General features: G+C 38.8%; 1 protein-coding gene across 1 annotated transcript in view; it reads left to right on the top strand.

The window, feature by feature from the left end:
* TMEM232 (transmembrane protein 232) overlaps positions 1-24,982 on the top strand; it is a 174,947-nt gene that overhangs the window by 81,120 nt on the left and 68,845 nt on the right. Inside the window, exon 12 of the mRNA XM_081090175.1 lies at positions 7,699-7,928. Coding sequence (XP_080946301.1) covers positions 7,699-7,928 — 230 coding nt within the window. The remainder of the gene's footprint in view (positions 1-7,698; positions 7,929-24,982) is intronic.

Here is a 24,982-nt window from a genome sequence, read left to right as displayed (position 1 = left end):
TGAAACAGCCTTAACTGTAAACTAATGTATAATGGGCAGGATTTATTTTTTAAGTATTGAGTATACTTGAGTCATGTGAAATTAAGTAGAAATTTTCTATTTATACTTTAAAAATAAATATGCAATTTATATGAAACTATTGATTTTATGAATAAAATTTTGTAATAAATATGTCAATTTCTCTATATCATTGGTAAACCCATTACTAACTATATTATGTGCTCCATGTTTTGTATGTTTTTAAATTAATTACACTCTTCTATCATCTACAATTCTTGTTATATCTGTTCATAAAATTTGATGCTTAATGGAGGCTAGAGGAAAGGTGAGATATCTAATAGCATATTTGAAATAAAAAACAGGTCTAAATAGATTCCTAAACATGAGCCCTTCAACTGACATACTCAATATAAACCCAACTGTTGCCTGAGTATTTGGGAAAGAAATAAAAAACTGCCATATACTCACCGTGGCATAATAAACAAATGTTAATTGATGTGCTTTGTTTGAAATACTTCCAGGGAGACTTGCAATGAGCAAGGCTCTTCTGTGTAAGCAATTCAGCAGCATATGTTGGCACACGCAGGAAAAGTCATCATGTATAAATGCTTTATGCCATCTGGTATATGACCTAAAATATCAAAAAGAAATATGTACAGATAAAATGAATAGGTGACTTTATTTGGAGTACTCATCAGGGAAAGCACTTTGTAGTTAACATTTCATGGTGAGATCTTTAAAATAAAATTTGTTTTCATTTTTAACAATATTTCCATACTTTGAATGTACTCTATAAAGCAGCAAAATAGAAAAAACAACACTATTAGTCTCTTTTCTCTCAGTACCTATCTCCTCCTCCACATATGCCTCCTCTTTTGACATAAATGGAAACAGTGTGGAAAGGGAGATGTATTTTTGGAACAACAAAGTCCTTTTAAATACTTAACAGAACTCCAATGTAACAGATATATTATTTAAGAGAACAAAATATTTGTAGAGCTTTTACAATGCACCAGGCACACTGCTAAGTATCTCTCTATATAAAACCCTAATATGCAAATAGACTGAACGGCACAACAACCGAACAACCAAACAACTGGTCACTATGATGTGCGCTGACCACCAGGGGGCACGGATTGGCAGAAGAGCACTGAACATGGCGGGTGTCAGCTGCAGCAGGATGGTGGAGCAAGTGAGCGGGGTCACCAGATCAAGGCGGGGCGCCAGTCGCTGTCATCAGGGTGAGCCTCTGGTGGTTACTGAAAATTCTTTGCTCCCACATGCCACAGTCCCACCCAGCGCTTGCACCTGCCACTGGCGCCGGCCCCACTTGTACCTGCTGTTGGTGCTAGCCCCAATCACTGCACACCATCAGCAGGTGCGAGTGGGGCTGGCATCATCAGCAAATGGGAGTAGAAGCAGTGGTGGGAGCAGAGCAGATGGCAAATGGGATGGGGGAGGGCGTGGCGGGAGGGGCCTGGCAGGGGCTCAGAGGATGGGCCGAGACCCACCCCTGTGCCCACTGCCGCCTCATGGCCCAAAGTTCCTTTCAAGGTGTACATACCCGTGCACTGGGCCCCTAGTTTTATATACATTGACTCATTTAACCGCCATAGCTCCCACCATCATCACCCACACAGAGAGGAGGATCTGGGTCTAAACAGAATTAAAACAAGTGATGTATACATTCTTGAGCTTAACCCAAAGCTTTGCCAATTCTACTGTGCCTCTTTCCAAAATTAAATATAAGTAAGAAATTAATATTTAGTGAAAAAGTATTTGCATGCCAGACACTGTGAAAAAATATAATCCGTTCTTGTGTTTAATTTTAACAACTACCCAAAAATGTGCCGTATTATCACCACATGTTAGGAATAAGGAAATGTGCTCAGAATGGTTAGATAACTTGCGCAGTATCTGACAATTAGTAAATTGGAAAATGAGATATTCCCAACCAGTCTCTTTCTTAATCTACAACATCAGTCCGTCTTAAACTTTAATTTGTGTAAAGGAATAGGGCCTGTGATTCTGTATTTATAATATGCTCCCAGGAAGTAATGACAATAATAATGGTCTAAGGAGTAGCAAGGAGTTACTCATTTTGTCCTTTGTAAGATTTTATAACTCCTGTAGGAAATAGTCTTTTAAGACTAACAATGAGTTCCTTATATTTAAATTTTGAGGTTTAAAGAACAAAATTACTATTTTTCTTGCTGGGGTCCAACCCCAGCAGGTCCAGGGGTCCCCAAAGGTGTTGACAGAGGTGGCGAAGAAGGAAAGACACGGAGACAGCGTTCAGTTGATCAGCAGCCCAGTCAGTTTCTCTAGCCAAGTTCTGGTCTGGATCTCCAGCGAAGTTCTGGTTCGGATCTCCAGCCAGGTTCTGTGTCCATGTTCTCTTGCTAGGTTCTCCAGGTTCTTCAGCCAGGTTCTGTAGCCATGTTCCCTCGCTAGGTTCTCCAGCCAGGTTCTGTCCAGGTTCTCCAGCCAGGTTCAGTCACCGGCTTCTAGTCAGGTTCACTTGCCAATTTCTGTAGTCAGGTTCAGTCCAGGATCTTTTGCCATGTTCTCTCGCTAGGTTCTGTCTCTAGGTTCTGAGGCCAGTTTCTGTCCAGGATCTTTTGCCATGTTCTGTCTCTAGGTTCTTCTCTAGGTTCTGTGTCTAGGTTCTGTGCCTCCTGGTTCTGTCTTCTAAGTTCTGTCTCTTGCTGTCTTGTTACATCTGTATTTATACCAGTTGATTCAATCCTATCAATCTCTATTACAAAGGTTAGGGCGTTTCTTATCTCCATTCCAGGGAGTAAAGATTATGTAGCTTAAGCATGATTGTTCGTAGTTAAAGTGATTAATTACCCGCCTGGCACTTAGTTGAGGGGTTTTATTCCCTCCCTAACTTCAGGGGAAAATCCCTACCTGGGGAAACAATCTTTCTCAGAGAGGAGACCTTGGTTAAAACACATAGTGCCAAGAAGGTGAGCAAACATTTTAAGAACAGTATGCCATATATGCCAGGTCCTTTGAAACAGCAAGCATGGACCGGCTCCCGGCATTTTCTTACAAAAAATCTTAAATATTCCTAGCTCTAAGATTAGTTAAGGACAGGTAGAGACAAAAAAGCGATAGCAAGAGAGAGGTAGAATTAGCTGCAATTTGTGTTACAATGGCTTAACATCTATTTCTTTCTTTTTATTCTCATGTCAAGTATAATGAATTAGCTGAATTATGGTATCCTTAGTTATGGTATTAATTATGGTATCCCCTTGTGTTGACTTAACCATCTTCCTGCTAAACTTCATTAATGGCAGTTTTTACCATCTTTATACCCAATACAAAGCCATGCTCCTGCATATGGTTAGAATATGTATAAGATAAATATTCAAGAATATAACTTTTCCAATTTTAATACTCAATCAGTAAAATTAACATAGATATTAAAAAATGCCATTTGTTCTTAAGAAAAATGTCAAGTTTCAACAATGCAATAAGAAAAACCCTGAATTTTAAAGCCTATATGGGCATTGCTAAAATAAAAAAATAGGAACCTATGATGAAACTGTAAATGTATAAATAACATTTAAAGATGGAGCTGGTGGTAATGTTCATTAGCATGCAAACTAGTAGTAAGTTCATGAATTTGAATTCTGGTATAAGGAATGGTCATTAATATTTTGTGCACATCTACTTCCACAGAGGTATTTAAGTTGCTGAATGTTGTAACATTAGAATAATGGCTTTAAGGGAAAAAGGAAGACTATTATACCAAAATATGACTAATAGAAGTATAATCATGATCCTGTTTGACAAATATCTATCCTATATAATAAAAGGGTAATATGCAAATTGACCTTAACAGCAGAATGACTGGGAATGACTGGTCACTATGACACACACTGATCACCAGGGGGTGATCAATGCAGGAGCTGCCCCCTGGTGGTTAGTGCACTCCCAGTGGGGGAGCTCTGTTCAGCCACAAGCCAGGCTGACGGCTGCCAGTACAGCGGTGGTGGTGGGAGCCTCTCCCGCCTCCTCAGCAGCGCTAAGGATGTCCGACTGCAGCTTAGGCCTGCTCCCCGCTGGCAAGTGGACATCCCCCGAGGGCTCCCGGGATGCCAGAGGGATGTCTGACTGCCAGTTTAGGCCTGGTCCCCCAGGGAGCGGGCCTAAGCCAACAGGTGGTCATCCCCTGAGGGGTCCCAGACTGCGAGAGGGCACAGGCCAAGCTGAGGAACCCCCCTGCATGCACAAATTTTTGTGCACTGGGCCTCTAGTATATATATGAAAGGCTACTATGCAAAGTGTCCCCTCAGGAGTTCAACCGGGAGAATGGGAGTTCAATTGCTTGCTATGACATGCGCTGACCACTAGAGGGCAGCACAAAACATGGCGGGCGACCAGCTGCGGTGGTGGGGCACTGAGAGAATGAGGGAAGGAGGAGGTGGGGAGGCGGGGAACCTGATCAGCCCTGATCACCAGCCAGGCCTAGGGACCCTATCCATGTATGAATTTTGTGCACTGGGCCTCTAGTTATAATATAAAAGTGACAACATAACACTGTTTTCAGCCCAGCAGAGGATGGACCAAGTCTTCCGTGGGTTGGTGGTGGAAGGAGGTGCAGGGGCTGGAGCATTAGTGCTTTGCCTTAGAGAAGCCCTGAAAGGAACTGACACCCATTGAACATCTCACTGTCTACTAGACAGATCACCCTCTGCCATCTAACAAAATTCTGAAAGGCAGTTATTATTAACTCCATATCACAATGAAATATAAGATGGGCCTAAACCAAACACCAAACATAATCCTAGAGAATTTAAATTTCCCAAGTTTACATTCTTAACTAGTACATGGAAAAGCCAGACCTGATTTCAGATCTTTCTAACTACAAAGCCCATACTATTTCCTGGCTACTTTCTGTAGGAAAACAAACAAGCAAAACCTTTTAATAGATCCAGCAATGATGCATTTGACCCATATTTGAAATCATATGCCTTGGACATCAATGAGGGAGGGATTAACAGAATTTCAACCAGGGAACCATCATGAAAGGTGGGAATGCCATCATTTGCTTCTTGAGAAAGCTGACATCTGGATCTACAACTTATCCAATCTGGGGGGAAGCAAACAAGAAGTCAAGACATAGGAGAGAGCATCATGATTCTATAAAGCAGTGTAATGCTACCCTGGAAACAATGTGTTTTATCAGAAATTGTCATCAGAAGACATTATGTTTGCTACTTCATTCATTTATTCACAAATTTATTAATTTATCACTCTCTTAGTAAATGGAAGAGCTCATAATAGGTCCTTGCACTACTATATGTTGCTATTGATATTGAAATAACTTTTCTCATGAAAAATTAAGGCATGGAGGCTAAGCAGAATAAATAATCCAGGTATCATGATTACCATTTTCCAGATGAAACCACAGACTTTGAGAAGGTAAATAATGTCCTCAAAGTCACAATAGGTGCTAAGTGTCCTAGACACAGTTTAATTTGTTGTTTCAAATTGACTGCGCTTTTCATGATTTTGACGTAGTTAATAAGCAAGATACACAACTGAAAAGAGTATAAACATGATTGTATGCTGATTCAAATATCCAGAGATAATGAAAATAAAAGATATTTTAAGAATACATGTATTTCAATGAGAAGTACTGATTAAGTTCTTTTTCTAAAACATGAAAAATAGGTTTTCTTTATAAATTTTAATATTGACTTTCCAGCATTTTGGGGCTTTCTTGAGTCTTCATTTCATATATTGGTGCTTACCTATTTGCATGATTTTCTCTCTATCCTATATAATAAAGAGCTAATATGCTAATTAGGTCAAACAGCCAAATGACCATCTGGATGACATTTTGGACAACTCTCTGGACAACCTTCCGGATGAAGCTAGGGGCTGCAAGGGCCAGCTGAGGTAGCCAGGGCTGCAAGGGCTGGCCTAGGCAGCCGGGGCTGTGGGGTACTGCGAGGGCTGGCTGGGGCTGTGAGGGCCTGCGAGGGCTGGTCAGGGCTGCAAGTGTCAGCTGGGGCTGTGAGAGACTGCCAGGGCTGGCTGAGGCTGGGAGGGCTGGCCGAGGCAGCCAGGGCTGAGAGGGCTGGGCCCCTTGCACAAATTTTGTGCATTGGGCCTCTAGCTTTTTAATATTTTTTTTGCATTTTATTTCCCATATTCAATGGCTTTTACAGTAATCCATATTTACTTACCTCCCTTTTCCTATTTTCCTTATTGCTCTAACGCTTTATTTTTTGAATCTTTATTATCAGATAGAGGCCTGGTGCACAAAATTTGTGCCCTTGGAGGGGGTGGCCACTCAGCCTGGCCTGTGCCCTCTCGCAGTCCAGGAGCCCTTGGGGATGTCCAACTGCTGGGAGTGGGCCTAAGCCATCAGTCAGACATTCTTAGCACTGCCACGGAGGTGGGAGAGGCTCCCGCTACTGCCGCTGCACTTGCCAGCCATGAACCCGGCTTCTGGCTGAGCAGCGCTCCCCCTGTGGGAGCACATAGACCACCAGGGGCCAACTCCTGCATTGAGCATCTGCCCCCTGGTGGTAAGTGCTCAGCATAGCTACTGGTCATTTTGCTGTTTGGTAGATTTGCATATTAGCCTTTTATTATATAGGATTGTTCTCATTTTTTTCACAATAATTTTGTTTAAATAATACAATAGTCAATATTTAAACAGTATTTCATTGAACCAAGCTTGATCTTGGAATCCTAAAGAGTCTTAGTTAGTTGTGCATGTGCAAAAAGGCATTTTCCACTCCTTCATTTTCTACCATAAGATTGATAAGCATATAAAATGAATCTTTAGTGACTGGTAATAAACTGCATGAGATTGATATCATTGAATAAAAAAACGTAAATCTTAAATGAAAGGAGAACGTATATAATTTATTTGTGAGAGAGAATTCCTAACAGAAACCTATTCTGAACCTTATAAATAAGTATAATACATGACATTTTGGAACTTATATTTTCATTTGTTATTACCAATTTCAGCCAATGAAAATATTCCTTTAGACATTTCAAAAGAAGATGTAAATAAAATCTGTCATGAACATTATTGAGCATAAATAGGAAAATACAGAAAATAGATCTTTCCTGAGTAAAGATTGGATAAACATTGTAGAATTCTTATATTAGGTTTTTTTTTTGTTTTGTTATTAGAAAATGTTCAATTTAATCTAAATCTAATTCTAATCCTAGAACATCTTTAATGTAAGTTAAATACAAAGCCCTTTTTGCTTTTTTACTTGACAGAAATTTTGTTCTATAGAAATTTTCTGTTGATTCCAAGGAGTTTGGATTATACATAAAGAAGTGAAATTCTTATTTAATAAAATGCCTATATTTCTTCAACTGCTTGCTTAATTACTTATTAAATAAATACTATAAGTGGTTATGAAATTCTTGTGTGGGAAATATGCAAATTTAAAATAAAAATTATATCACTATATTAAAAATGTTATTTCAAAATTTCATTCTTGCTTAATTTTGTATGTCATTGAAAATGGTAATTATTTTAATATTTTGGGGGGAAACTACTATTTTATAAAGGCTTTTTTTATTTAACAGAAAGACTGCAACATTAGTCAAAGAAAACAAACATACATTTTATTTTTTATTTAATAATAAATCATTTTCCCTCCCATTTAATGCTATCTTAACTGGTTCCTTTTTCTTTTCTTTCAACAGGCTGAGTTAAATGACCCCACAGATCCTTTCACTAGAGTTTCATCAAATGCAGGGGATGAGATTTTCTCCAAATATATAGGATGGAGAGTTGCCAACATTCTTTCCAAACTACTCTTCCCCTCCGCTGATATTCTTCCTTTGAAAAAACCATTGATAAAACCGCATAAAACTAAATATCTGTATAAAAAGCAAGATTCTATGAAGAAGAAAGTTCTACATTTTACTGTAAGGTAAAGTAAAGCACTATTCAAAATAGTGCTGTTATTCTAACACATTATATTTCAAAGTCATAGAAATTATTTATAATCATGTGCCACATTATTTAACTCAGTTTCTTTTTTTTAATTCAAATTTTGGCTCTAGCACCACCTAGGTATTCTATCAAGAGCAAGTATTCCCTTCTCAAAAAGGGAATTATTTGATTATTTAAAATAGGTATTATTATAAAATATAAATCAATGTTTTAATAAAGTGAAATCTTCCCTCCCATCACTGACCTTCATTTGCCTAGTTTACCCCCCACCTCCACTTATCATTAATTGCTTGTGAATCATTCCAGGTTCTATACAATCTAAATATAAGAAATTATAAGTAAATTTTAATTTTTTTTCTCAATTTTTACATGAAAGTTGGTATAGTAAACATCTGTTGCATTTTTCACTTAACTTCATTTCTTAGAGAACTTTCTATGCCAGTACATAGAGCATTTTATCATTATTATTATTTTTTAAATATATTTTATTGATTTTTTACAGAGAGGAAGGGAGAGAGCTAGAGAGTTAGAAACATCGATGGGAGAGAAACATCGATCAGCCGCCTCCTGCACATCTCCCACTGGGGATGTGCCCACAACCCAGGTACATGCCCTTGACCGGAATCGAACCTGGGACCCCTCAGTCCGCAGGCCGACGCTCTATCCACTGAGCCAAACCGGTTTCGGCTATCATTATTATTTTTTAATCAGTTATGATATTTTCCTTAGTAAGGATGCACTACAATTTATTTAACCAGCTGCCTTTTGGTTGGCATTTGGTTGTTTTTTGATTGTCTACTACTACAGACTACCACAAAAGTAAACTTTCACATAGATATATTTTTCAATGTGGAATAATTGCCTGTAAGATGAATTCTCAGAAGTATAACTGCTGTGTCAGAAGGCAGATGCCTTTGTAACGTGGGTAGATATTTCCAAATTGCCTTTTAGTGGAGTTGTGCAAATTTAATATATCTTAGTGCCTGTCAATATATGAGACTGCCTAGTTTTTCTCTAGTATTTCCAACAGATGATGTTGACAACTTTGGGTTTTGACATTCTGAAAAGTATAGTTTTCAGAAGTAGCTTTCATTTTTGTTTTTCTTAAGATGAGTGTTTCAAACACCTTTTATATGTTAAAGCCTTTTGTTTTTTCTTTATATGGGAATAACTCGTACTTATTTTGTCCATTTTTCTGTTGTGTTTTTGTCTTTTCTCTTCTCTGCTTTGCAAGAACTATTTGCCTATTAATCAATATGTCCTTTTGTTTACGGTTAGAATTACAAATGTTTATTTTTTGCACCATTTTAAATTTATCTTTAAATTTTGTTTATAACATTTTGTTGCCATCTTTCTACATAATAACATCAAGTTTCACTATGGTTTAAGCATGTTTTAGATTAAAAATTTGTCACACTGTCTCCTGGTACTTTTAAGGACTCATTTTGAACATTTTAATCATTGGTCTAATGGAAGGGTTTTGTTGTTTTTGGTGTGAGGGATTGCTCCATGTGACCACTCAATTGTCCCAGCAATATTTATTGTCATCTATCTTCTTCAATATTTTTATTTTAATTGCTATCTTAATTAAAAACTAAATTCCAACTTATTTTTTCTATGTTCTAAAATAATTTCAGTAATTTAAATTATCTACTGTCAAACTTTGGTAGAATTCCCTCTTAGACTATCAGTACCTTATGCTTCTTCTAAGGGTAGCTCTTTGTCAAATTTTTCCATTTTATATAGGTATTGGCAAGGTTGTTATTCAGTCATAATGTGCAAGAACAGCTAGATTAAGTTCTTATTTTTTGAGGCTCTTGCCATACAATTATTTGGAATGTCAATCCTGAATGCCAGCCTCTTTTGAACTTTCTCTTTCTTCTTAAGTCAATTTTAGCATATTATGCTTTCATCGAATATTATTTCACTCCATTTTTCAGAATTTACCTAGCCATAACTGAACAAAGTAGTGTCTTAAGATTCCTTTCATTCTCTCTGTTTCTGTCGTTATTCTCTTCTTAGCCAATTGTTATTCTGTAAATTTACATTTTGTCCCTTTATTTTCCTTCATTCATTTATTGTTTTATCTATTTTATGTTATTTTTTTCAATAAACCAGATTTTGGATTCTAACTCATGTATGTTCTTATGTCTATTAATCTGTTACTGCTTCTATCCTTTGATCTATTTTGTGGTTGATTTTCTAATTTCTTGAAAGAGATGCTAAATCATTTGGAAATCTTTTTTTTAGCCTTTGTTTAAATCATTATGTGAGTTCCCAAATCATGGGTCTGTTGCTGCCCAATTATTGCAGGTATAATTATTGGATGGAGCAAGATTAGTAGGCAGGCTTTTCTTTTGTGCAGAGTCAACAGAAAAATAAACATGCTTGAGGGGAATTTTTAAATAGATGTAAGCATTAAAAAAATTTTTTTTTAAATCAATGAGGAAGATTTGTAAATTTGTGATTAAGTATCACACAGCCTGCACTTTAGTAGTCTCAGGTACAGAACTAAACATTTAAAAATATTCTTCAGCATATATTATAAATATTTATAAAATTGCAATATGATCTGCCTGGTCAGTGTGGCTCAGTGGTTAAGCATCAACCCATGAACCAAGATGTCACCAGTTTGATTCCTGGTCAGGGCACATGCCCATTGCGGGCTCGATCCCCAGTTGGGGGCATGCAGGAAGCAGCTGATTGGTGATGTTTCTCTCATCATTGATGTTTCTATATCTTTATCCCTCTCTCTCTAAAAATAAAAACACATAAAAAATTGCAATGTGATCAAGGTACAATGGAAATGCCAGCTTTAAATGTCATGGCTATTGAGATTTACTTTAGAGTCCCCAATTGCCTCCTGTCTATTCTTAAGGGATTGCAGACATCGAAGAAAAATCATTCTGGAACCACAATGAGAGGACACTGAAAGAGTGTACTTTGGTTTCTCATCATGGTCAATTAAAGGAAGGGAAGAAAGAAACTAGAAAAATAAAAGAAATTAGATTTTGACAAAAGGAGTTTAAGCAAACAGCAAGGGAAAGAGACAGATGGTGATGAATGGTGCTTGCTGAGACATAGAAAGGAAAGACAGAGAGAGAAAAGGAGACATACTGGGAGTGCTTAAAATAGTAGAACAGAGCAATAAAAGTTATAAGTAGAGAGAAAGATGAGAGAGACCAAAAGGAAAGGGAGAAGATATAAGAGGAAAGTCAGACACACTGAGGATGAAAGGTAAAAATAGAGGGGTATGCACAGGGCCTTGGAGTACGAGAAGAGAATATGCAAACTCAGAGAAGAGACAAAAAGGAGCAGTGGGGTTAAGACCCAAAGAAACCTATAGGCTTTTAAAGATTATTAAAAAGCTTCTCATCAGAGCCTATAGTTCATTACCTAAATGATAAGCATTCATCACTGAGTAAATATTTGAATAAGTATTATCTCCTTATCCATTTCCTCACTGCTCATAATGAGCCCTAGCAATTAAGCTTAGAGTCCCAGGCTCACATGAGAAACTCCCAGGGGTACAGCAGCCTAGGCATCTCTAGCGGAAGCTCCCATGGCGACTCTCACATTTATGCTGTAGTGCATGTGGACAGTGCCCCCTGGAGTGTGGACATTTCCAGGTGCAGTTTGGTGCAAACTAATTTCTGGGTACAAAAGAGGTGATTGGAGTAAGGCTATAGCTCAATGACATCAAGACAAAGTTAGGTCAGGCCTAGTCTCTGTTGTCTATTAAGGGTATGGGATAGTCCAGCCAGTATGTCTCAATGGTTGAGCATTGACCTAGGAACCAGGAAGTCATGGTTCATTTTCCAGGCAGGGCACATGCCTGGTTGTGGAGCCTGCAGGAGGCAGCTAATCAATGATTCTCTCTCATCATTGATGTTTCTATCTCTCTCTCTTCCTCTCCCTGCCTCTCTGAAATCAATAAAAATATATATATTTTAAAAGGGGTATGAGATATCCCTGTTTTTTTTAAGAAGTTGTTGGAAAGCAAGCTTAAATGTAAGCTATGCATTGGAAAAAAAAAGAAGCCACTGGCTCACTAAACAATAGTGGAAAATTTTCTTTTTTGCTTGGTCCTCCATCTACTCAACAGCCTTATAGCTAACTCCTTTTGTTAATTCTCCACCTCCCATGTCCAAGTCCACAAACTGGAATTAATACAATTAATGAACATCTGAGCATGTTGAAGTGCATAGGTAAAGCACAAAGACATAATGTACATCCCTTTGTATGTTAAGTTCTTTTTCACCTCTTAAAGGTCTTCATGCATAGGGTCATATCACCAATTCTTCATCAAGTATTCCTAGGAATCTCTACTTTGTGTTTTCAACCAATAGCAATGTGAAAGCCTACAAGAAGGCCAACATTTAAGGACTCCTACAGGATATAGGGCACATTTAAGAGGCAGGCGTAAAGAAAGTTTAAAATAGGATTCCTTATTGCCTCAGAGCACTAAAGTATACTTATTTCAGGGTGAAGATCTGAAAATTTACTAGTAAAAAGAAAATGGGAGCTTGCTTTTTCAAGGGTGGCAGAATGCTTCCCTTATTAATGAAGCATCTGCTACATCGCATGACCTATAATTTTCTCCAAAAACATTTTTTTCTTACTTGTGTTTCTAGCCTATAAAATTCTTTGAAAGCAGGAATTCTGTCTTTTATATGTTCATAAACATATATTTTGCTCTGAATGACTTGAAGATTATACTTCTTTTCTTTATAAAATTTTTCAAAAGAAAATGTATTATTTTGCTTCTGTACATCGAATTTTTGGGTTTTGCTTTAAGTTAATGCACCATGCTGCTGGGTACATGCTCTTTTTGCCCCTCAGCAGTTCTTTCAAAATGAAAAAATCATTATGGTTCTTTACTATATCATAAAAGCGCAGCCAAAAAAACAGGCATATAATACTTCTACTTCAAAGCATAGTATTTTCCTTTCCTCTCTTTGTCAGTAAAACTATCTTAAATTTACCTTAAGGCTGAGATTCAGGACCCTGAAGACCAAATTTTCAAAAATTAGTTGCCATATCTATACTTTTTGGTCATATAGCCTCTGAGGTTTCTTAAGTGTATTTTCTAAGATTATACCTTGAATTGCTAAAAACTCACAAACAACTACTTTTTTGCACATATGTAAAGACTAGGAGAATATTAGCTTAAAACTTCATCTCTTATCATGCTTAGTTTGCTGGAAATTTTATGTTGGAAGACTTCATTCGTAAGACCAGCACCTGGAAGAGAGCCCAGGTGAAACTAGCAAGAATGGACTGAAAACATCTGTTGTCATTTAGGCAGGAAATTTTACATGACTGACTTCATAAACAGGATGGATGAATCCAAGGTTACTGCACATCCTCTGCATCTTCCTTTATAAAATGAGCTAATTCTCAAGTGATAGAACTAGGTGTAACCAACATTTGCTGAATGGAGACAGGGTAGGGGAAGGTTAATACCACTACATCCCAGGAGAGAGGTTAAAAACAGGCTTTATTGCAGAGACCGATTGGCAGCAAAAAGAGGCGCATGATCCTCATTTCTCATCTCACTGAAGTGCACTGGAGTGGTGGGAAGCAATTGGACAGTCAGTGTTTTTTTTTGTGGGAAGAGACACTGTCCAACTGCTACTGTCTGTGTACTGCAATTTAAGTGTGAAAAAGACCTTGGGCTCAGTTGCCACGCTATCTGAAGTTGGGAATCAGCTGGACTGGGGATGCTAGAAATGTCAGCTTCCCCAAATCTGGAGTCATTGAGACGTGCTCCTAGAAGGCCACTGGACTCCTTGGGAAGTTGGGTTTGGGAGAAACTCTGCCAAATTGGAGACTCTTAAGACCCCTAGATTTGTGCACCAGTGGGGTCCCTCAACCTGGCCTGGGCCTTCTCACAATCTGGGACCCCTTGGGGGGTATAGGACTGCCAGTTTCGGGCTTGGCCTGTGGGGATCGGGCTGAAACCGGCAGTCCGACATCCCCAACAGATGTAGTAGTGCTCGAAGGGACAGGAGGTCAGGGAGGAGCCCGAGTCCAGGCCAGGGCCGTGCCCCTCCTGCTCATCCCGGCTCCACTACACCTGCCACCACCACCTCTCGGTAGTGCTGCCACAGAGGTGGGAGAGGCTTGCGCTGCCACAGCAGCACTCACCAGCTGTGAGCCTGGTGTCTGGCACCCATTTATCAGCTGAGTGGTGCTCCAGCTGTGGGAGCACACTGACCACCAGGGGGCAGCTCCTGCATTGAGCATCTGCCCTCTGGTAGTCAGTGCTCATCATAGCTACTGGCCAGTTGTCCGGTCACTTAGGCTTTTATATATAGAGGCCCGGTGCACAAAAATTTGTGCACTCGGGGGCAGGGGGCCCCTCAGCCCGGCCTGTGCCTTCTTGCAGTCTGGGACCCCTCGGGGGTGACCACTTGCTGGCTTAGGCCTACTCACAGCGAATTGGGCTTAAGATGGCAATCAGACAGCCCTCTGGTAGCCCGGCAGCCCTCGGGGATGTCCATTTGCCAGCGGGGAGCAGACCTAACCTGCAGTCGGACATCCTTAGCGCTGCTGAGGAGGCAGGAGAGGCTCCCACCACCAACGCTGTACTGGCTTGTGGCTGAGCAGAGCTCCCCCCTGTGAGAGCGCACTGACCACCAGAGGGCAGCTCCTGCAGTGAGCGTCTGCCCCCTGGTGGTCAGTGTGTGTCATAGTGACCAGTGATTCTCAGTCTTTCTGCTGTTAGGGTCGGTTTGCATATTATCCTTTTACTTTATAGGATAGAGGCCTGGTGCACAGGTGGGGGCCAGCTGGTTTGCCCTGAAGGGTGATCCGGATCAGGGTGGGGGTCCCGCTTCGGTGCATGGCCAGCCTGGATGATGGGCTGATGGCTGTTTGCAGCTGGTCACAACCTCTTCAGGGTGGGGGTCCCCACTGGGGTGCCTGGCCAGTCTGGGTGAGGGGCTGGGGGCCGTTTTCAGGCTGGCGGGCGACTGAAGCTCCCAGTCTCTTTTTTTCCCCCTCTTTTTTTTATTCTGGGATTTATTTATCTTCTATAGCTGTCACTGGAGCTGAGAGCCGGCTCCTGCTCTGAGGCCTGTCTCCAGCTCTGAAGCTGTGGCTGGATGAAAGCAGGTATTTGGGGTTTGTTTGGCTTCTATAATTGAAACATTGTTGCTGTCCTGCTCGCTCCAGCTCTGAGGCTGCGGCTGGCTGAAAGCAGGTATCTGGGGTTTGTTTAGCTTCTATAATTGAAACATTGTTGCTTTTAGAGCTCAGAGCCGGGCTGCGGCAGGCAGGGAACCTTGGCTTCCTCCATCACTGGAGCAAGCAAGCCTCATGTTCACTTCAGCTGCGTGGCTGCTGGCCGCCATCTTTGTTGGCAGTTAATTTGCATATCCTGCTGATTAGGCAATGGGAAGTGTAGCGGAGGTATGGTCAATTACCATTTTTGTCTATTATTAGATAGGATACTAGAGGCCCATTGCACAAAGATTTGCACAATAGGCCTTCCTTCCCCTGGCTGCCGGCACCGGTTTTCCTCCAGCACCCAGGACCCAGGCCTTTGGTCTGGCCACAGCGGAGAAGCCAAGCCTTGAGGCTAGGCTTCTCCACTCCGGCTGCAACAAGGCTTGGCTTCTCTGCTCCAGCCACAGTGAGGCTTGGCTTCTCCACTGTGGCCACAGTGGAGAAGCCAAGCCTCTTCAGTCTTCAGTCTTCAGTCGTCTTCAGTATTCACTTGGGCCGGAGCCTTTAGTCTTTGCTCCATGCCTGCCTATGCAAATTAACCCTCCATCTTTGTTGGGCTAATTTGCATACTCATCCTGATTGGCTGGTGGGCATAGAAGAGTGATGACCAATTTACATATTTCTCTTTTATTAGTGTAGATATATATATGTGTGTATATATATACATATATATGTGTATATATATATATATATATATATATATATATATATAATTGTATATAATAAAAGGCTAATATGCAAATTGTCCCCCTTGACCAGGAGTTCGACTGGGAGTTCAACCAGTGGGTGGGGCCAACCGGCCAACTGCCCGTGGGTCCCCACTCTCCCAACAGCCCCACCTCCGGCTGGCACAGCCTGATCGGTCCCAATCAGGATGGTCCGGCTGGACCCCACCCATGCATGAATTCATGCACCGGGCCTCTAGTATACTATAATTTAAGTTAATATGTTATATTAAATTATACACATATTCAGGGTGGAGCAAAAGTAGGTTTACAGTTGTGAGTACATGAAACAGTTTATTCTTGTATTATTATTTATTACTTATTGTATTATTTTCCATATAAACAACTGTAAACCTACTTTGTATTATATATAATTATATAAATTATATATGTCACGTATATTATATATATGTATATAATATAATATGTATATAATATATATACACATAGAGGGATTTAAAATGGAAAGTTTCAAGTAATTCTTGGATTTTTAAAAAGTTGGTTACATCATAAACTCAGATCAATCATTTGAAGTGTTAAAACTTCTAGAGATTGAAGTGATATTGCAAGTGAAATCCAATTGCCAGTGACAGAACCATGCTTCATATATCCATTTCCAATACATGATTCAGTTTGCCTGAAGTCTTGCCTTAGAGACAGGTCAATCCCATCTATCTTCTAATGTCTCCTATCCTCTTCTGCCTTTCCACTGGAGCCTTAGTCTGAACTAGAAATCTAGGTGTGATCGATGGGCCCATACCTTTAGCTGATGCTTTTAATATAGTGACTTTATGCTTTTAAGATAGGAGTCTAGCTTCAATATGACCATTAACCCTAGGAGTTCTTCATTCATAGTGACACGATGCAATGCACTCTTAAATTGCATAGTTATGAAATAAACTGGGCAAGATGTAAAAACATGCTATGTTTTATTTTATTTTTTTATATATATTTCTTTTTTAAAAATATATTTTATTGATTTTTTACAGAGAGGAAGGGAGAGGGACAGAGAGTTAGAAACATCGATGAGAGAGAAACATCGATCAGCTGCCTCCTGAACACCCCCCACTGGGGATGAGCCCGCAACCAAGGTACATGCCCTTGATCGGAATCAAACCTGGGACCCTTCAGTCTGCAGGCCGACACTCTATCCACTGAGCCAAACTGGTCAGGGCTATATATATTTCTTTATTGATTCAGAGAGGAAGGGAGAAGGAGAGAGAGATAGAAACATCAATGATGAGAGAGAATCATTGATCGGCTGCCTCCTGCACACCCCCTACTGGGGATCGAGCTCGCAACCCAGGCATGTGCCCTTAGCCAGAATCGAACCTGGGACCCCTCAGTCCACAGGCTGACACACTATCTACTGAGCCAAGCCGGCTAGGGCAACATGCTATGTTTTAAATACAGATCAATGAGAATCAAAATGATAGCCCTATGGAAGACAAAAATTGTGCAACCAAAACCAAAACCAAAATCTATATTTTTCTGTTGTTTTTCATGTGTACTATGCTCTTTCAAAGAAAAGGGCAACGTTCAGCTTGTGATGAAATGCATTTGTAGTGGTTGGCAAACATGTATTAACTGCTTAACTGGAATATAAACTTGGATATGACATTAATCAAATGATATACCCTCCCAAATTTCTAGGCTCTCAGAAAATATTAAGTGAGTTAGTTCAAGGATTTAATCTTCTCCCATTTCTACATGTTTCCTTGATAAGATCAAATACTTGATCAGACATATGAATTCTTTGAAAACTTTAGTGCCCAGGGCAGGTACTTTCTATCCACCTTTCAGAGCAAATGTTGCTCCTCCACTAACCCAGCCTATCCTAGAACATCTCTTACTATGGCTTTGAATGAGAGGCAGAAGACAGAACCGCTACTACAGGTGGTTTAGTCCTTTAGTAAGCATTAACTAAACATCTCTATGGGCAGGCACTGTGCTAGGCAGTGGGAATATAAAGACAAATAAACCATGCTCAAGTGTGATTGATGGTTCTTGTCCAGAACTACTGCTTTTATCTTTAGCATACTGGTTTTCTACCATAAAATAATTTGGGACTTTGCACCCAGTTTTTTTTTTCCATATTCATTTATCTAATCATTATTTATTGAGTGCCTACTATAAATAAATAAGGTGAGGTACTATGAAATAAAATGTCTCAGGTAAAATAGTGAATAAAAATAGTTATTTTTCCTTCCCAACCAAGTGTCCGAGATAGGTGTTAATTAAAACCACACAAATACATGTGAAAATCACAAATATATGTGTTAAGTCTCCACAATGATAAGTGCTATGAAAGAGTGTGACCTCGTATATAAATAATGATGTGTCCTGAGGGAAGGAGGTATATGGTGTTATGAAGACATGAACTTGGGAGGGGGGCTCAAGTATGCTAAACAGAAGGGCACAGTATGTGTCAAGATCACATGGTAAAAGAAATCATGGAGCATTTAATCCCAGGGAGATTAGGTTGGAGAGGTGGTCAGGGTTTTCAACTTTATCTTAGAAGGCACTGATTGTGTTTTATGTGTTAGAGAGAGGAGTGAACAGAGAAGGGTGTTTGTACATTTATATATTTGAGGTTGTGACATGATCATAGGTGTGAAGTACCTTAGCTAAATGACCTTGGGAAAGTTGCTTAACTTCTCTAAACCAAATTGGCTTTGTCTATAAAATGAGGTAATGATAGCACATTTCCTGTTAGGTTCTTATGAGAAATTAATGAAGTAGTCAATTAAAAGTGCTTAGTCCAGTACCTGGCACAGAATGAGCATAAAATTATTATAATTATATTAATAAATGTATGATAGCATAATTATAAATAATTTAATAAATATATTGACCTATTAATCAGTACAATAATTATCTCATTATTAGTATATCATAATCATCTTCACTCTTGCCATTACTGGCTTTATTATGTATGGAAAGTACATAGGATGCTATTGAAATATAGCATGGCTGGTGGCAATAGAAATGGAAAAAAGGCAGATGAATTCCATATATTTGAAAGAAAAATCAGCAGAATTTGATGATTATTAGATATGAAAAAGTGATAGGAGGTGATGAGAGAAGAATCTCTTTTCCAGGCAGCTAGTCCAATAGTGGTGCCATTCAGTTGGGGGAGAGGAAGATGTGGTTGGGATAGGGGAAGATTGTGGGTTTGGTTTTGGACATGTTGAATTTGAAGGTGCTTTTGAGTTCTTTAAGTGGTGATTTCAAGTAGGCAGTGAGTTTCACAGTTCTGTCAACAGGGAAGAAGTCTGAATAAAGGTGGTAACTGAAGTCATGGGCACAAGCAGCAGTGCCTTGGTGAAGAACATCAAATGATGTGAGAGGTGAGCCATGGGCAGAATTTTAAGGAAAAACACTATTCAATGTCTGGAAAAAGGAGAATGCTATAGCAAAACAAACAAAAAACTTTAAGAACAGATGAAGACATAGAAAATCCAAGAGGATTTATAACAACTTGAGAAAATTTATAAAAATTTGTTACAATTATAAAATATGTGTCTAAAATTTTAAAGTGTATGTAGATGTTAATTCAAGGAAAGATAAGGGAGACTATCCTAAAGAATCTATTGAATCCTTCTCTTTGAATATCTCTGGTCAGTACTTTCTGCTCATTGCACAAAAAATGCAAATGCAAGTGACAAAATAATTACAGAGAGCATACTTCCAAGGAAATTTTAGTATCTGTCTGCCTAATGGGGAAAAATTGCCAAACCAGTACATGAAGCTCTCTAAGTTCATAGACAACATCCAGTGGATGGAAGTATGGTATCCTGTATATTACATATGCATATCTATGTACACACAATAGAAATGAATTTCCATCCTTTAATGAGATATTTGCATGTATCAAAATACCAAGAAATCATGAGGGCAGATTATCACTTAGAAGCAAAAACTCAGTAACTTTCCTAGTTATTTCACAAGCTTACAGGCCTCAAAAAAATGTACTAGCCTTTCCAATTTTTAAAAAGATTTGTTAATGACATACTGATATCATTAACAATGGCACAGTGTATCTCTCCTACCAGTCTATCCAACAAAAAAGGCACAGAGATATGCACTTAAGGGATTAATTTCTCCCCATAACACTTTTAGGCCCCCTATTTACTTCATGTCCTCCATTTTCATTTAAGAAAGTAAAACTCAGCCCAAACCAGACTATGTGAAAATGTTTATGCCAATGGCTGCTGTGAAACTGGAGATCTCAGAGCGAGTTCAAAACGTGCGCCTAACAGGCTTCAGGTGTTTTGCAATATAGAGCCCAGTGAGGAATATAATAACCAGGAGAAGAACGTGATGGAAGATACCATCAGGAGAAAGAGAGATGGTACCAGGATGTATAAAAACTGTGTGACACATCTGCATGTGTCCATGCATGTCTTCCTTATCTCCAAACTATATTGCTGCTGCATGTCTGAACTTTGCACACTTGTTTATATATTTAGCCTGTGCTTCATATGTGTCTTTTCCCCCAAAACTTTAATTTTCACATTCTAAATCCTCTTTTCATTTGGGATTTTTTCTTTAACCTTCCACCCTCTTTTTAAAAGGGTGCATCCACATCCAACACTAATCATGCCTTATATTTTTAATAAATTGTCATATCGATTTATCACTCTGAACAGCTTCAACTTTCAGTGCCAACTCTGTCACTGTAATATAAGATCAGTAATTGCTAAGCATTTATCATACCTGAAGTGATGTGTCATTAAATTCTTGGCTGTTCACAATAGTTCACTAACCTGAGTCTTGTCGAGCTAGAACTAATGTTGAGTGGTCCCCTTTCTGTGTTTTATTTTCTACATAAAGCAGTCAAAGGAAAAAAGCTGTCCTTAGCATTGTAATTTTACTAAAACATTTATATAAGCAAACCGCTATTGTCACACAGAAGTCTAAGCACATCTGTCTAACAAGTCAACCACCCATTAATATATGGATATTAAGCAAGAAGAGCTAGTGATAAGTGTACCATAGCCCCACACCCCCCAAAAAAGTCGTGTGTAGTAATTTCACTAGCTTCTTTTTTTAAAATATATTTTTAGTTATTTCAGAGAGGAAGGGATAGGGAGAGAGAGATAGAAACATCAATGATGAAAGAATCATTGATCTGCTGCCTCCTGCATGTCTCCTACTGAGGATCGAGCCCCCAACCTGGGCATGCGCCCTGACCATAAATCACACCATGACCTCCTAGTTGATGCTCAACCACTGAGCAACACCAGCTGGGCTCACTAGCTTCTTTTATTGCTTGGCTATGTTGCAGCCAACAGTGATTTTCAGGAGTTCCTCTCTAAAGGCCAAGCATTAAAACAAATCTGACATACTCATCCTCACAAATTCCCAAATGCCTACTGGTTTTATTCCCATAATGCTTACCTACTGTCCCTGTAATAAAACATGGGAAGAAAGACAATAGACAGTGAATTCCACTGGGCACTCAGACAACCTCCATACTCAGCAGGGAGAGAAGAGCCTGTGAAGTGACACAGCCCATGGACTTAGGTGGGGCAATTAACCCCACTTTGAGAACCCAGCCAGCATTAATATTCTATATATTGGCCTCTGAGGTGTACTGATCAAGTATGCATTGGATTAACTCAGACTGAAGACTTTCCAGGTTTATTTTCAGCATACCAGTGTATCTCATCAGCGGTTGTGAAATTGTGGAGGAGGTAGGGGAGCAGTGGAAATGGCAAAAGAAGTGACGGAAACAATAACTGAACAAGCTTGCGAATCCCAAAATCTACCAGCAAGACCCTCTACTTCATATTGGAAAATCTACTGACATTTATGTATTCATCCTACCTGTACTCAGTTATCACATAGCACTTGCTGTCACAGAATTCTAAACATAGCTGGCCAAAGAACCAACTGTACGTCAAACATACTCATACCAAGCAGGGAGAGATTCTGGCTAGTGCATGCATAGAAAAGAAAAAAAAATGCAGAAAATAATTTACAAATTTCCTTTTCTCTCTCTTGTTCAATTCCATATTTTACTCTATATTTAATCTCAATGTTATGAAAATCTTCAAATTCTGAATGCTAGAATATCCAGAATATCCATTAATATTACACATAAGTCCAGATAGGACTGGCCAGTAGTATTACTATAAATTTTTCCACTCCTGACTTAGTAAGCAGTCATTTTAACCCTTTAACCCTGCATTTCAGAGTTTTGTTGCCAGTAGGTCAGATCTATTCGAGAGTATGATAAAGTGACAGACCCAAGGTAGTAGTAATGTGTCTGGAAGATATAAAACTATATATAATTGTTTTTTGGGGAGGATGTATACACATAAAACTACATATTTAGGAAATAATATATTTAAATAAATGGAAGCACTAAGGGAGTTTCTCAAGATGACATTTTCTCTTGCTTTCCATGGTCAGGGATGCATCTAATCCAACCATGACTCAACAGGGTTTTAATTATCAGGAATGGAAATTATTCAGTATTCATATACTCTGTTGCTGAATAAGCCTCACTGTCAGACAGCCATTCCATATCTTTTACCTTTAATTGTGACTATATGTTACTGCATGAATGAGAATTGGACAAGAAGGCAGTTAATTTGATTGATGTAGACAGCTGAAGTGGGTAATTCAGACCCCTGAAACTCCCTTTAGGACTTGAATGATCCTATTTGGCTGTCTCAGTGAGTTCCAACAGTGTGCTAATTACCATATTTTCCCTTCAGTATGTGGACAACCACCTCTAAAACTGTTTTCTCAGCCCACTTGCATTTATATTTTGTTGGGGACTATAGAATTATATTCAAGTTCAAGTAGATTTTTTAAAAGTAAGTAGACTGAATATGAGGGAAAAAGAGCTTTCACACACAAAAGTACAAAAAATTAAAAGACAGAAACACATAACTGCTGCCACAACAACCATAATTAAGTTTGGTAAAAATAAAATTCAATTTAACACCCACTGATATCTGTAAGGTGTAGTAGAAAATAAATTTCTAGACTTTCTATAACTGGGACCACAAAAGATTACTATGGTTGGCAGTGTGTTGGAAGAAAAAACAGATTACTATTAGAGAGTCCCTAACGGTGAAACTAGCCCAGAACAGTACACACCTTCTATGTTTTAATGATAAATTTAAGAAATTAGGTGTGCAAGTCTGATTTAGTCATGCAAGTTGTACTAATCAGGTCCCTCTCATTCTTCCTTCCCTCATTACCACTTCCAATCCCCTGCTCATATTCTGGTAGATATTTCAATGGAATAAAAAAAGGAGAATTGTTCTGTTTTCTATAATTTTGTGAATCTAAGCATGCCTGTTTGAGAACATAAGGGGTACTGAAGACCTAATGTTCCACTATGGCCACTGTGAAAAATTCAGGTTAGCAGATCATGTTGCGTCCCTTCCTTTTCTTTTTTAACCGCCATGATCACTGCTAGGACTTGTTCTTGCCTAAGCGCTGGGGAGTTCACTACAACTGTGAGGAGGCCAACCAGTCAGAGTTGTCACCAGTTGCAAGAGCCATTTCCATGGGAGAGCCATAGGAGTCATTTGGTCCAATGCCCTTTTTGTATATGAGGAAAATAAGATTTCATAAGGTTACGTAGGAGATATGGAGCAAAGGTTGCAGCCTTGGATAAGAACCTAAGATTTCCTTACTCCCTGTATGGTTTCATATTTGAACACCTCAAATTCTCAGAGATGTGGCAATACTCTACTAGTTGAAATAAAGTCTTTTCAAAGGGCACATTGATAGGAATTAACTAAAATTTTATTAACTTTTCTGAGCTAAAATCTTTAGGATTTCTTGTGTGAAAATTGTCTAGTCAATTTATGTAGCAAGTTTTGTGTTATTTTCGATGCTACAGCTATGCTCTCCTGTATTCCGGCATTATCATCTCTTTTTAAAAGCCCAGAATTTTAATATTCTAAGGAATAACTTTCCTCTACTCAAGCGGCTATTTTAAAAAGTGTGCTCAATATTTTATTTTTTTCCCGATTGGTCTTTTATAGCTCTCCGTCTCAAAGGAGACTTTTAATAAAGATAGTAAAAGGTCCACATTATAAGATGAAAACTAGTACAAAAACAACAATCAATTAAAATGGCACTGTCTAAAGTGACTATTATATTTAAAGATAGAATAATAGCTATTTTCATTTATAGATGCACAATAAATCCTGTTTCATTCTCACAAGTTGCCTGATTATATACTGCCAAGATATTCAAAGGAATGCATTGCATGACTTGCAAACGACAAATGGAGAGAGAAAGAAAAAAAAACCCCAACACATATCAAGGATCAATTATCCAATGTTCTTATACAATTTTAAGGGTCAGTTCCTTGGGTATAGAAGACTCAAGGGAATCATTTCCCTCTAAAAGAAGTCACACAGCTCTTTCATGCATAGTCATTTGCCAACAACACAGATTAATGTTCTTAAAGCAGAAGATAAGGTGAACAAGAACATTTGCTGAGCATTCAGCAGCAAAATTTAGGGCCTGCTCTGTATTTTTGAAGTATAGGGCTCCAAGAATGGGCTTGTTGAGAAGAATAAAGATCTTGACCAAATTTGACCTGTAGAATTCAACATAGGTAAACCTGATCAAATAAGGCTTTGGGTGTATATGTCTGAAGCAAATGGGTGAAAAGTAGTATAAATTATTCAATTTAAGTTAGTGAGGTTCACAATGATACCCATTTTTATGTTGGACCCTTAGGAGCCTAATTTTCCCTTGAATTCTGTGCTCAGGTAAACAACCACTGACATTTTTTTCCTTCTTGATGGTCTGACAAGACCCCAAATTTAACATATCCAAAGTTTAAGTCAGTTCTCTCTGACCCAAACCTGCCCATTCTACTATTTTCTCAGTAAATGGAAAATTCACCTATTAACTCAGACCTTGAAACCATATTTGTCTCTATTTCACTCACATTCCATGTTCAATCACTCAATCTACCAGACAATCCTGTTGTATTTACCTTCAAAATATCTCAAAATTTTTCACCATATCCACTGTTTCAACCTGATTCAAAAAAGAAGAAAGCAAATTGTCATTTGGGACAGCACAG

Source organism: Myotis nattereri (assembly GCF_964212035.1).
Source record: "Myotis nattereri genome assembly, chromosome: 4".
Taxonomy (NCBI): Eukaryota; Metazoa; Chordata; class Mammalia; order Chiroptera; family Vespertilionidae; genus Myotis; species Myotis nattereri.
The sequence above is the reverse complement of the archived record's forward strand: the minus strand, read 5'-3'. Positions and strand labels throughout refer to the sequence as shown.